Source organism: Acartia tonsa, chromosome 7 (assembly GCF_053477335.1).
Source record: "Acartia tonsa isolate MP-2025a chromosome 7, ASM5347733v1, whole genome shotgun sequence".
NCBI lineage: Eukaryota > Metazoa > Arthropoda > Copepoda > Calanoida > Acartiidae > Acartia > Acartia tonsa.
This window is the reverse complement of record NC_137266.1, coordinates 44,527,451-44,542,524: the sequence shown is the minus strand read 5'-3', so window position 1 is coordinate 44,542,524 and position 15,074 is coordinate 44,527,451. Positions and strand designations below refer to the sequence as shown.

General features: G+C 28.9%; 1 protein-coding gene across 2 annotated transcripts in view; it reads left to right on the top strand.

Moving 5' to 3' along the window:
* LOC145323828 (uncharacterized) overlaps positions 1–15,074 on the top strand; it is a 73,663-nt gene that overhangs the window by 14,674 nt on the left and 43,915 nt on the right. For both annotated transcript variants that reach the window (XM_080166389.1, XM_080166390.1), the window contains exons 6-14: positions 5,074–5,109; positions 8,320–8,406; positions 9,044–9,120; positions 9,499–9,585; positions 9,967–10,064; positions 11,961–12,057; positions 12,792–12,847; positions 13,965–14,074; positions 14,550–14,631. In XM_080166389.1, the coding sequence (XP_080022515.1) occupies positions 5,074–5,109; positions 8,320–8,406; positions 9,044–9,120; positions 9,499–9,585; positions 9,967–10,064; positions 11,961–12,057; positions 12,792–12,847; positions 13,965–14,074; positions 14,550–14,631 (730 nt within the window). The remainder of the gene's footprint in view (positions 1–5,073; positions 5,110–8,319; positions 8,407–9,043; positions 9,121–9,498; positions 9,586–9,966; positions 10,065–11,960; positions 12,058–12,791; positions 12,848–13,964; positions 14,075–14,549; positions 14,632–15,074) is intronic.

Sequence of the window (15,074 nt, the reverse complement as noted above, 5' to 3'; positions counted from 1 at the left end):
TTGCTTCCAAATTTATGATGGAAAAAGAGATATATTAGAATTTCATTTCGTTGTATTTTTGTTAAATTTATAACGAACATATTAAAGTTTCAACAAATGTAAATCAATACAATAAAATTTCATTAACTGGCCTTTTAATGTCAGTTATCTATTTGGGTCAATTTGACATATTTTGGACTTGAGAAGGGCCTTTGACACTATTCTGTAACATGTGCCTGTCATTTACACAATATATTTCAGGGACAGATTTTGATTTTCTGACAAAAAAATATTAATGTATTATATTTGTAGTATGTTTAACACAGAGAGAGATGAGACAATGGGCTGTTTATTACACTAGTCCTGAAAGTTATAATTCGTTTTCTTATTTGTTAGCTTTACAACTTTGGGGACTATAGTGAATTTTGATTGATTGGTTCTGATTTCTGTATTACCGTCAATATCAAATTTCCCTAAAACATTTAATCCTATAATATAAAGTAGTGAGCGTTTTTTGTCTGTCCCGAAGGATCTCGCTAACCGCTGAACCGATATTGTTTTCCTTTACAGTGAAGCTTATTATAAGTCCTGGGAAGGTTTTAAACTATTTTTGGGGAGGGTGTCTTCACCCCCCTTCCCCCTCAATTTTTTTTATTCTTTTGAAACTCAAATTTAAAATGGGATGAGATCGGATTTTTCCCCTCATACCTTAAGTGCCCCTAGAGGCTTCTAGGGGGCGTATCCGCTAGTCTATGATAAATAATCAAGTATCCAATCAAATCATTGTATGTCTTGTTCCAAAGCTTTAAAATAAAATACTTCAACCAGGTCTTGGGATATAATATAAAATCTTAAGTTGGCAAGAGAATATTTACATAGGATCTAAATTGTGTACCTTAAATATTTTCAATCTTTTAAAAACAAACTCCTGTATATTGTCTTGTCCAAGAACATTATAATTTAGAAATTTTAGCACCATTGAGATATAAAAACATACCTTAAAAATATTGTCGAAGTTATGTCAGCCATTTCACATGACCACTTTTATGAGGAAGTATTTACATTCTAAAAAAGTTTTAATGATATTTACCTTATAACAATTTACCTAATCGTTCTATGTATCACCACAATACTTTTAATAACTGTTGTTCAAAAGTTAATATGTTAACTTGCAACAAAAATATTAGAGAATATAATGTGCAAAGAAATTCTTTAGACTGAGTTTACCTTTATTTGCTGCAGCAAAAGTATCTCAGTGCACATGTGTTTGTCTGTATCGAAATATTGGAACATTTTTGCCAGTTTCCTCAGTCAATTGATTCTAGAACTACACAGCTCTATTTCTATTTTCTAAAAAGGCAGGTATATGTATGTCAGTTTTGTTTTTAAATCAAAATCATTAGATAAATTTTTGCTATGCAGTTTGAATTCTTTTTTTTTTTTGGAGGTTCCTGTGATGATTTAGTATACCTACCAACTCATAGCCATATACACATATCACCCAATTGTATTACCATAGAATCATTCATATCATTTGATCTGTTTTAATAAATTTTCTTTTTATTTTCTAAAAAGTTATAAAAAAAATCATATTTCAGAACATGAAATAAAATAGATTGAAAATTAAATCTCTATATTGTTAAAAGTATATTTGAGTGTAAGCTTTGATAAACTTTAAAACTTTAAGATGAAATGTTTAAAGAGATTTAAACATTAAATACAAATAAAACAAATATGGAGTAAGCCCAATAAAGTTTACTTGAAGAGAATTAATATTTAAACTCATTCCTTCTAATATTAGTTTATTCATATTTTCATAACTGCATTTTTTTGTAACCTTCCCAATCTTTTTATCAATCAATCTTTAGACATTGATAATGTATAAAATGAAGAAAATGTGCATTTAAATGGGATGCACATTTTATTTTATCAATAATCTTTGATTGGATCATCTTAGATATATTTCCTAAGGATATTGGAATTAGGAAAGAGACACACACATGCATAGATTTTGATTCTGAAATTTATTCCAAAGAATATTTTTAGTTACAATACACACTAAATGGAATATAAATCAAGCCTCAGGTGCCTTATTTAGACCTTAATAAGGATTAAGCAGGAAATCATGTTACGAGTCAAATCTTTGGAATGTCATGGAAGGATTGTTTAATGATAGGTTTTTTTAGAGAATTATGTTAACATTGATAAATATTCAGGAACCAGATTTAAAAAACTTTTAGGATTCAAATTCCAATCTTAGCTTACATGGAGATATTGAATGAAAAGATAGAAAGATAAAAAGTAAGAGGAGGGATAGAAAGATGGACAAAATTGCATTCAATCAAAGCAATGCATCTTCCACACAGTACACACAGTAAATTAAGTAATTTGGGACAGTTCTTAAAATCTAAACAACTGATTTTTGCATACATAATGCACAGTACCATTTAGTATCTAGCAGAACATGGTACAATGAAATATCTAACAATTCATTTTTTGGCATATAGGAATTAAATACAATTCAAATAGTTGTTACATAAAAATAACAAATTTCATTTCTTAATATGTTAAATTAAAATACTTTGAATTGCTTGTTAGTCCTAATTCATCAGGTGTAAGGTGTATGAACTCACATATATAACTTCACACACTTCAAATTTGTCAATATGAGATTTAAATGGATTTAATTAGAATCTTGTAAGATGTAAAATTAAAGATTTATTGGTATTAAATTTAATTTTGGTTCAGTTGAATATTATTCAAGTAAAATGAGATTTATTCATCTTAAAAGTTTCATAACCAATCATTAAATTAGATAAAAATTGTTAGATAAACTCATTATACAGAAGAGTTATCATTTCAATTAATTCATTTATTGACTAATTAATAATGTCATAACTTTCTAAAATAAGGACATTCTAAAACTTATTAATCATATTCTTTTATATTTAATCATGTGCTAGTGATATACTTGAAAATTGTGCTCATTACTGGTGTAAAATGAAACACATTCTAAGTGGTAAGGGGAAAATATTTTTTTGTTGTGCAAAAATATGAAAAGCTTATAAAGTGTAAATAAAACATAAACAAACTAAGATGGGTATTTTGTCTCTCCTCTAAGAGATGTTTTGAATGGAAGTTTGTCATAAATCTTCTTTTATGTCATGTGCATATGGAACAACATATATACATATACATTTTTAGAATTTAAGTGATATGAATTTTTTAAAAGAAAATAAATCTTAGCATTATTGATTATATGTCCTGTTGTTAGACATTACTTTAGAATGTTAAGAAGTTTAAAGTTTGTGTCCAATTTTGCTGTTTAGAAATAAACACTTTTTGTTTGGTTATTTCCCAGAAATGTGCAATATTTTGTCATGCTTTTTATATTTTTTCACATTTGCATGAAAGTAAATATGTTGTAAAGCATAAAGATTTTTTAAATTATAAAATAAAATCACTACATTAAGTTTTGCCAATGAAATAGAATATTGAAAATTTAAAGGAACTTTATTACAATAGATTTATTTGGCACACAGAATAAACTAAAGCTTTGAATTTGGGAATATAAAAATGTGCAAGAAAATACTTATTTCTAAAGCATAGTTTCCCAGAAAGAAAAATAAGTTGATGTATGTAATTTACTTTTTTTCCCCTCTTACTCTTTTTATGCTACATTTCCTTGTTTTTGGTTTAAGTAAGAAAGTACAGAGCAGTATCTTAGTTTAATTAGTTAGAGAAGATTAGTAACACAAAGTATGTTTTACATTTTAAACAAGAATACTTTGGACCAGCAATTGGGTTTAGGTGTCTTTAGAAAAGTCTGAATTTAACTATTTTTTTTTCTATTTTCTTGTTTCTTATGTACAAAGGAGCTAGGTGAGGTATATATTTGTGCCTGTAGACAAATCAAATAAACAGTTGAATTTGATTAGTCGTCGATTTCAAGTGAATATTATAATCAGTTAAGTTGATTAATTAATTTAAACCCCCTAGAAGATATTAAGGATCCCCCAACTTTTAAGAAATTGCACTGTTCTTAAATTTGAACTTTAACACAAATGAATCTTTTAACTTCCCTGTTCCCTACCTCCCTTATGTCCCTCGCCCATTTATATTTTTTTGGTTTTAAGAATACAATCTTTGATTGTGGATTGCAAATTAAATTTTTTTGAAAAAAGCATCTTACTGGTGTTACAAAGCTTACCCTAGTTTGCTAATTTTCATATTATATGTAGAGTGCTACCATACCTTTGGAGGTTAAAGATTAAAGGAATACCTTGGTTTGTATGTTTCTAAAATACAGTTGAAAATTTTATAACACAACATAGCCAAGAATAATGCTGATTTTAAATATAAATAAAAAAAACAGCATATCAGGAATAATAAGGGGATTAATTATTGAAAAAAATCTTTAAAAATATTTTCATTCCTTATTTATCAAGATACAAATCTTAACATTGAATAAACAATCTTTTTTCTATGTTTGATGCATTTTTCTCTTAAGAGTAAAGAGTGTACATTATGCTTGGAAAATACAAGCAATAAAGTACAAAAATCACAAACATTTTAAATATATTATCACATTCAAAAAAAGGATAAAAGTTAACAGAACTAAAACTTTGTTTCTCACATTTAGGGGAGAGTAAAAACAATAAATAGGCATAATGCATTGTTATTTGCTTATTTTCCAATTGTGATTTTCATATATAGCAATCATAACTCATTTCTCGTTACAATAAGAGACTGATTTCAAATAAATTCAAACCTTTTTTAAGGGAACACTACACTAGAAAATAGCAAACATTTTCCAGGTAAAGTGTGGTTCTTTGAATTAATCAAAACTGAAAAATAACATCATGCTTTAGGTTTGGATTCTTTTACTTGTCCTGTAATCTGTTTTGTATATTGTCTTTTAAAATGGATAATTTGACACTAACAAAAACTTTTTTAGGTTTTGATTTGTTTTGTTTTGGGTATGTCAAAATTATTCAAAAACTTTTTGAAATAACATTTATCTATAACATATAAGATAAATATAACTATTTTATTTATTTTTGAAAATCTTTAACTGTAAAACCTGCCTTTTAGAATAACAAATGGTAGCGAATGTTTCTGTGATTTGAGGTAAATTTTTGCTTTGACGGTTAAAGTTGATCTATGCTTCATAAACTCTCTATCTATCAGTAATGCAATAGATAAAAAATACGTAGATATTTTTTTGGGATTCTAAAATTATCTGATAAAATGTTTCTCACAGCTGGCTAATGTAATGATAACTCAACTCTCCCTATTTAACTTTATCCCATCTCTTCCCTGACTATGTAAGAATGTATTTACTAATATATAAGGACTATATTAGCAACCTAAGTTTATGACCAAAATTACCATGTCACCATGTCCATGTATTTATTTGTTTAGCTACAGTAATATGTTTCTTTCTTCCAATCTGTCTATCTCTATAAATACCTTATTAATTCATATATACCCAATATCTGTCTTTTAATCTTTCTATATCCATGTATATCTAGTATCTGTATATCTAGTATCTGTATATCTAGTATCTGTATATCTATCATTTCTATATAGAGTGATGATGGTTTGATTAATGTGGCTGGTCTGATATTGATACTAAATATGGTTTCTATAGTTGTTTAATATCAAAGTATGACATTATGATATATGCCTGTGCTAGCCTGCTGCTTAGGTGTCATTTTTTAGCTACAAGACAATTTAAAGAACTCTCCTATACACACATTATTTTCTCTTTACTCTTACTAAAACACACATTCACACCCAAATACACACACACACACACCTTTGATATTATACTTTTACGCAGTATGAAATTTTGCTAAAAATAAAAGCAAGTAAGATTTCATCCAAAAAAAAAACAAATACATCAAGGGCCATACTGACTATGATAGCAGTAATTTTTAATAAAAGAAAAAGAAAAGGTAAAAAGGTACTATAAAATGTACTTCTGGACTACTAGATGAAATTAGGATAGGATGTAGACCAAGTAAAGGCTGTAAAGGATAATCAAATTTATGTTTATTTGTTCTTTGAGTATAGCTTTAAAGGATTTTTAAAAATATGTCTACATTAAATCATTACCGGACTCTATCTTAAAAAGTTTGGGTACCTATAAACTTTTTTTCTCGTATTCGAATCCGGTGAATTAGAACCGGTTCTCATCCATACGAAAAAACTATGTCAAGCATCGTATTATATCCAGTTTTCTACGAATATAGAAATGTACAATCATAGGATTAAAACCAGTTCTTTTAGCCCGTGCCTTCGGCATCTCGGGGCTAAAAAAACTGGTTTTAATCTTATAATTGTACATTCTATATTCGCGGAAAGCTGTTTATAATACGATGCGAGAAATAACCATTATTACATTCTTATTATGAGATAGGAGAAAAGTATGTTTTCTTAATGATATTACTAAAAAAGCCTCTATAAATGTTTGGTTACCAAAAAGTCTAGAAGGTACAACCCTTTTATACTAGAACAATATTGGATAAAACCATTTATCCATCAATTTTTCTCTTGTCATTTGGCAGAAATACATTATATGGTCTGCCTTGGCGTGAAGACAGTACAACAACTATTTGATAGCATATCTGTATGTACATCTTTGGACGATAATGTAACATGATATAACTGAGTTTTAATGTTTACCAAGATTACAGATGTAATGCAAAACTAAGCTATTCTGACTAGATTCCTTTTTGAAAAAAAGATATCTCGTTTTCACTTCTTCACTAAGATCTATCGAATAGAAAAGGTATGAAACCGATTTAACATTTCTTTATTTTTTCATATTTTTTCTCCCGTTTTTTTCAATGATTGCAAAAATGAAATTAAATGAAAATTTAATGGTTCTCATGGTAAAAAAAATTTCCCACGGGTCAAAAATATGAAATTAAATGTAAATTATATGTGTCATTTAATTCAAAATAATTGGTTCTCACGATCAAAAAATTTTCCCATGGTATCATTTAAATCACAATGTTTGAAAAAGGCTAAATAAATGAATATTTACTTAAACCAAACATCGCGTTTTTTGCAATGGAATACATTTTTAGGTAGTTTTCAGTTTGTTTTGTAGAACCTAGTTTAGAATTTTTAAACTTGGATTTAGGGTGTTTGGAAATATAATCCTTCTGAATTTCTTGGCTAAACCTAATAAAGGCTAAAAGCACAGTATGTTTATTTTGTTATAAAGTACCAATACTCTGTCTGCTATCCATATTTTTATAATATCTACATCACATAGAAAAATAGAATACTTTTAATATTTTTTTCAACATACTGAGATAGGTTAATGAAAAGTAGACTCTAATACCTTATACCCTTTTTCAAATTAATTATAGACTCTTTTTCACTGGCCTTTTTATGAATACTTACATTTGTTGTTGTGGAAATGTTCTTACAACCATTAATATACTAATTTATCAATCTAAACATAATTATATCTGTCTTACTATCTATCTTTCTCATTTTCTATCCAATATGTATCTATTTCATTACCAATTATCTATCTATCTGTCTATCAATCTATCTATCTATCTGTCTAGGGATAGAGAAGGTGCTAGATTATTCTATAGAAGTATGGGTAGAAACCATAAGTGAAGCCTTATATACTTGTGACTATACCTATCTATCTATCCACATTCATATCTATCTATCTATCTGTCTAGGGATGGAGAAGGTGCTAGATTATTTTATAAAAATATGGGTAGAAACCATAAGTGAAGCCATATATACTTCGGGACTACATTTATATATATAACTATCTATCAATCCATCTATCTAACTTTATAGGGATGGAGAAGGTGCTAGATTATTCTATAGAAGTATGGGTAGAAACCATAAGTGAAGCCATATATACTTGGGACTATATCTATCTATCTATCTATCTATCTATCTAACTTCATATCTATCTATCTATCTGTCTAGGGATGGAGAAGGTGCTAGATTATTCTATAGAAGTATGAGTAGAAACCGTAAGTGAAGTCATATATCCTTGGGACTACATCTATCTACCTATCTTCATACATACCTATCTATCTATCTATCTATCTCTATAGAGATGGAGAAGGTGCTAGATTATTCTATAGAAGTATGGATAGAAACCATAAGTGAAGCCATATATCCTTGGGACTACATCTATCCAACTATCTAACTATATATCTATCTATCTATCTATCCAGGGATGGAGAAGGTGCTAGATAATTCTATAGAAGTATGGGTAAAAACCATTAGTAAAGCCATATATACTTGGGACTTAATCTAAATATCTATGTAAATACATACCTATCTATCTAGGGATGGAGAAGGTGCTAGATTATTCTATAGAAGTATGGGTAGAAACCATAAGTCAAGCCATATACTTGGGTCTGTCTGTATTGGCAGGTAAAGCTATATTTTTATAATTATTCACAGTATTTTATTTTTAGCAAAATCACTGTATTTATCTTTAAAAGAGAATAAAAACTTTTCTCTTATTCATCCGAGTCCAGTGGATAGGAACCGGTTCTTATCCATACAAAAAAAAACTATTTCTAGAATCGTATTATATCCAGCTTTCTACGAATATAAAAAAAGTACAATCATATGATTAAAACCAGTTTTTTCAACCGGTGCCTTTGGCACCTCGGGGCTAAAAAACTGGTTTTAATCTTATAAGTGTACATTCAAAATCCGCGGAAAGCTGTTTATAATACGATGCAAGAAATAACTATTATACATTCATAGTTCAGGAAAAATTTTGAAGATAAAAGGTTTATCTTCTTTGAATGAATTTATAATGGTTAGTTGATTTATCTATCTACGTCCTATTTAGAGTACAGGAACGATTCGGCCATATTATTGGTTAGAACGTGTACACATTTTGGTTCGTATTTCATCCATATATCAGCTAAAAATAGTTGATAAAGCTAGCATTCGGATATTATCGTGCAAACATTTTTTAAAAATATTTGTTCCTCTGCTGAGTATTATATGTTGGACGATTTTTTTTACCTGAGAGCAAATCTATATTTTATATTAGGTATAATGGTAAGATCTGTGATGGTTACACAGATTGTGTGAATGGAGAAGATGAAAATCCTGAGCTATGTCAACAAGGAATTTTAGTACTTTAAAAATACTAAAAACCACGATGAACCTCTTACTCTGAGCGATCTAAAATTAGTGAGACTTAAAAATGACCTTGGAGTACTCCCAGAAATATAAACTAAAGACCATTTTCGCTCATTTATCTAGCCTCGTAATTACTTTCAATAAAAAGTCTATTGAAGACATTTTTTATAAAAATCCTTCTCTTTTTTAGGGGTACCATTTCCCACTACTCCTCTCATCCTTCCTTTTTAGACGTATTTTTATGACGTCACACATGACACTTCCCATATCTCCTCTAAATAGGAAATAAAAAAATGAAAATATTCAAAACTTTATAGGAAAAATTTATAAAATACTTTTGAAAAATTACTAAAATGTAATCAGATACAACTACCCCTGAGGTGGAGGAAGGCCGCGAGGGTCGCGAGCTCGAGTTAGACTTTGGTATTGATACCGAGGGAGAATATAAGGAATGGATATACATTGATTTTTATTCATTTCTACCTTCTTTTTGCAAGCTTAATTGCATTAAAACAAGGATGTCATGATTTTTAAGATGAACACCATGAGTAGATTATCAAATGTTATGTTAAAACAAGATTTGTCTTTTATTTTCATATTGTATATCAACTAAACGTAGATGACAGAAGGACATTTCAAGTTATTGAGTATTTTCACTACTAATGAGTCGACAAATAATTCCCTTACATAAAAAGCTTGAAAACTGAACATTTTTAAGCTTTACTGTTCAAAATTCATTCAGACGAAAAGTCGTAATCAATGCTTTTCATATTCACATGTACATGTAAACGTTAAACTGTGCATAATAAATGATATATCCAACAAAAAAGGTTGAGGTTCTAGAAGATACATCAATTGAACCTTTCCAGGAGAACTTCACAGCGGTAGAGATTACTGAAGCTACACTTAATAAGACTAATATACTGAAGGTATTATACATAGTAAGATAAAATTTTAAAAAATTATTATATTCAAAAAATCTTCAAAAATATTTGTCAAAATTCTTTAAATTTTGATTGGTAAATTATTTTTTTTTTCATTTTAACTTTAGTTTTACATTGTCATCTAAAAAGTGGAAACATGCACGAAAAAATTTGTAATGTCTGAATAAATATGTAAGATTTTGAAAGTTAACCTCTTAAATAAAGATAGATAGATAGATGTACGGATGAATGGATGGATGTTAAATTTTATGGGTAGATAGATCCTATCCATCTACAACTAAAACCATAAGCAAATGTTAATTGTAGATAGATGGATAGAAAGAAATAGGTTATACAATTTGGTTAAATTCTTAAAAGATTTAACCTTCTAAATTCATTGAGATTCTCTTTGAAAACTGTAGTTAAATGGATAGATAGATTAAAGGTAATGTATACGTACAGTTAAATAAGTTGTTTAAACTTATAGTGGAAGTTTTAAATTTTTCAAAAAAGGTAAATCCCCCTTTAATAGAATTGTCAATTGGTTGACAATAAATTCATAAGTTGTTAAAAATGTATTTGGCCTTCAGATTTATTTAGTACAGATTCGCTTTGAAGAATATATTTGGTTCATTATGATTCAATTATTCCAATTCTTACTCTTTCATTCATCTTTATACTTGAGATTTTCTTTTTGTATAATCTTTTTGTGAAACATTTTTATCATGTAATTTATGTAATCTTTGTTATTTATAAAAAAGTTCCTAGGTTTTTTAGTCCAACGAATCAGAAAACGTTATGATAAAACTTTGTGGTCTAGTGTGATAAACAGCCCAAAGTCCCCTCTCTCCGAAATGCTTCGAAATTTAAAAAACAGGAAAGTCAGAATAAATAAAATAAAATGTGAAAGGAAATGAAATAATAAATGGTAATGTTGAAAGGGAAATAGTGAATCTCTGTTTGAGTTTTATTGACCAATTTATAATTTATTTACTCCACAAAACTCTACTGTAAAACACAGCTAGTAAACAAAGGGATTGTAAATTGGTAAAAGAGTGACGTAGATCGTTTTCAGGCAGTTTTTGTTGGTAAGAGGGGTGGATACACTTCATTTTTAACCCCTATAAAAGAGGTGTACCTTTTTTAAACTTGGCACACCTTGACTGTTTTAGAAGGTTGTATTAGAGGAGTTAAGACTCTTGTAAATAGGAGGTATTACTATTCACCCCCTTAATTTTGCCAGGGGGGTAAATACACTCTTAATTCTCTCGCATCTTGACTCCAGTAAACCTGAAATAATCAATATACAAGCAATCAAACCAATGATAGCCAAGGGGGAGGGGTTAATGGGTGTTTACTCTTTACTCTACCCCATGCAGATTTCTTATCGCCAACAAAAAAAGCTTGGACGTCTTTGAATTCTGAACCCCCCCCTCCCTGCTTTAATTTTGACAAATTTACCTATCACAGTTTCAGCCACAGTAAATTGTTGTAAACACAAAAACAGAAAACTGTAAATCAAATATTTACATTTATTGAATTAAGCTTGCAAAAAATGATTTATTTTACATATAATTGCTATAGAAAATAATTTTTCTAACTTGCTAGTATAAATTTTCAAAAATAGTACTTCATCGAGGCATTACCAATATGTTTATCTGTTAAAAATATGGTTGTTGTCAATCATTTTAAACATTAATTGCTCTTTACCTGGATGACCCTGCCAGGCTTGCTTTCATCCTGTGCCCGCTAGAATGGAGATATTAAAAATATCAGTTATGTGTCATACCCATATTTGGCCCTCACCTCCCCATCCATTCAACCGTTAAGAGTTGACATAACAAAAAAACAAATTGCTGGCAAAAAAAATTTTGATTTGATAATCATTTGTTCTCTTTTCAGGGACTACTCGAGGATGACAATGTAAAAATCTCCAGCAATGTAATGGAACTCAATATGTTGATAGGAATACTTGTGGTGCTAATACTATCAGCAGTAGGTAGGAATCTGGTATTCAACATCATAAGTTTTTTTGGCCGCTAACTAAGCTGTCAGCCAAATTTTTTAGTAAAAAATTGGTTTGAAACCAAAGTATAAATTTGGAAAAAGGGGGAGGTAATTGTACTAAAATTCCGTTAAGGTGTGAGTTTTAACGCTTAAAAACAGTAGTAGAACGATACAATTTATGTTAACTTTTAAAAAATTCTTTAGTCTATAGTTCTTTTTAATAAGGAATACACATATTTTGTGAGTATTATCGTTCTACTCTTCTTTTTAAGCCATAAAACTCATACCTTTACGAAATTTTAGAACAACCTACCTTCCCCTAAGTAATAAACATGTTTTTATTATATAAGATTAAAACTTTAAACTTTTTTTCTGAACTTGCTTTAACAAAGTCCCTAGTTGGTTGGGGCGCAGACACTAAACTATTGTTAATTATTTAATTTTCTATGTATGAAGTTTCTTTTCACAAATAAATTGCAAGTTAATTAGATTTTCAATTTAATCTAATTGACAACAGCTTGACTTCAACAACGTGTTTAAAAACGTTTTATTTACTATTTTCCTTACTTCGTTTAGAATAAGGTTAATGTCTAACAGCATCAAACCAATTATACCCTTAAGAATATTTTATCAAATATGCCTTAATATCATTGTACAAAGCATTATTTCAGCATCAATTGTCAACTGTCTATGGTACTACACTAGAAATATTTTTTATTTATTTAGGCTGCTGTGTTGCGATTATCTATATTATGATCAAACTGAGCAAAAGAAAAAATAAGGTATATATACATATTGTTGCGCAGATACTCTATAGTAAAGTAATGTCATTACGTCCTTATGTCCTAAAAGTAAATATCTCATTTTCAACCCGATGTTCAAAGTTACGCCTCTAGGAACCTAATTAATTTGTTTAATATTAAAGGCCTTTGGAGTAAAGAACTTAACCAATCCGGTAATTTAGAGATCATTTACTTCAAAACAAGATAGTTATCTATTGCATCGTATTATAGACTGCTTTGGCGGATATTAATATGAAAAATTAGAAGGTTTAAACCAGTTTTGCTTGCCATGACCGGCTGAAGACCCTAGCTGACAAAACTGGTATTTATTACAAGATTTTTCATTATAATTTTAGTTTCAATTGTATTTAATACGATGCCATTCATGATTTTTCAGTATGGCTGATAACCGGTTCTAATTCTACAGATATTAATCGGTTTCTTAGCCATACTTGAAAACTAAGGCTAATATGACACCAAATTAAGATATTTCATTTCCAAAATCCATAAAACACCACTTCCAAGCATTTGATTTTACTAAAATTTTCTATTATAGTTTGAACAATCCTTTAAAGTAGTTGTGTTTAATTTTCAGTAAGAGTAAAATCTAAATTAAAAGTTTCTAAAATGTACAAATAGGTCTTTGCTGACTTTTTCAATTAAAAAATATCATTAAACTCAGAAAGTTTTAATTAAAAATGTCTCAATGTAAAAATGTAATAGATAGATAAAATATACTTTCATAGATTTTAGAGGTATAATACTTATATTTTTATCCATTTTTTTAAAATTTAAATTTTCTGTCAAAAAATGTAATAAAATTGTAATACAAGTTTTGTACTCCTGGGAAAAGACATGCTATTGATTTTAGGAACTATGACACCACTTCTACTGTCAGAAGGATGTACAAATTCTTGTAGAGTTTCAGAACTTGATAAACAGAACATTAATTTATAAGTCTAAACAAAATTATACATAAATTCAATATATAATTGCGTAAATACAGGATACAATATAAGGACATACTTTCATTTTTAGGATTTGATTATAGAGATGCTTCGCTTTTAGTATTGTACCTTGTTGTCCTAGGAATCAACATTCCAATTATATCATTTAGGAACCAGATTATGCCAATATAATCCTGCCAGGATCATTTGAGCGCCAGGTTTCTACCAACAGTTCCAGCAACGTCTATGTCGCCAATATTAAGTCACCTATTGTTGATAGGTAAGATATTTTAATAGATAGGTAGGCAGAACTATGTATGTTTATATATATAGACAAATAACTTTGTGACTTCTCTTATCTGGGTAGGGTATGTTTTATTTAAGATGCTCGAAGAAACTACGAATGCCATGGCCCTAATCAGGCATTATTCATACCTTGCACAATTATAATTTTCAGACAAAGGTTGTGTAATTAAAGAGTGTCCAAAATAGTTTTAATAATTTAACATCATAAATTGTGCTCACATTTCAAATCAGGGCTTAATTATCCGTGTATTCCTCTCTTCCGAGTATGGCAGGTGTCTCACTTCAATATTTCTTAAGAAATGTAACTTATTTTGTAATGTTGTGTGTAGACCCCTTGGAACTTTATGGATAGTTGTATCAAATTGTTATTTTATCTTTTTCACAAAACAAACAAAAAACTTATTACAGTATGAAAATAATCTCTATACCTATATGATCTATTTAACTAGAAAACCAACGTGGTCCCTGCGGACAACTAGCATAGTGAAAGAACTTGGACGTGGGTACTATTCCAAGGTCTATTTAGCTCAGGTTGGTCATTTATGTTTTTTACTTTTTTCATCAACAAATTTTTATGCTTTCTCGTCATGTCTATGGCTATAGTTAACTAAAAATGGTCTCCAAAAAGTGACCTTTGCAACATCTTAACTAATTTATCAGAGTTTAAACGTTTAGAAGTTTTTAATATAATTTCACAGTGTGCGTTAGAAACCGATTAATATCAACAGGCTAACTGAAATATTATGTATAGCATCGTATTACAGAAATTTTTCCACGAATATTACAATAAAATGGTTTAGATATTATAATGTTTATTTCTATTTCCGCGAAAATCTGTTTCTCCTTTCTGTATTTATAGGTTATACTTTTTAGAAAATATTAATTTGATATATTCTATGGGGTTTGTACCTTCTTCAATATTCTCCAATTTCATTTTTGCTGAAAACTTCGAACCTCATTATCCTTGTTTTGTA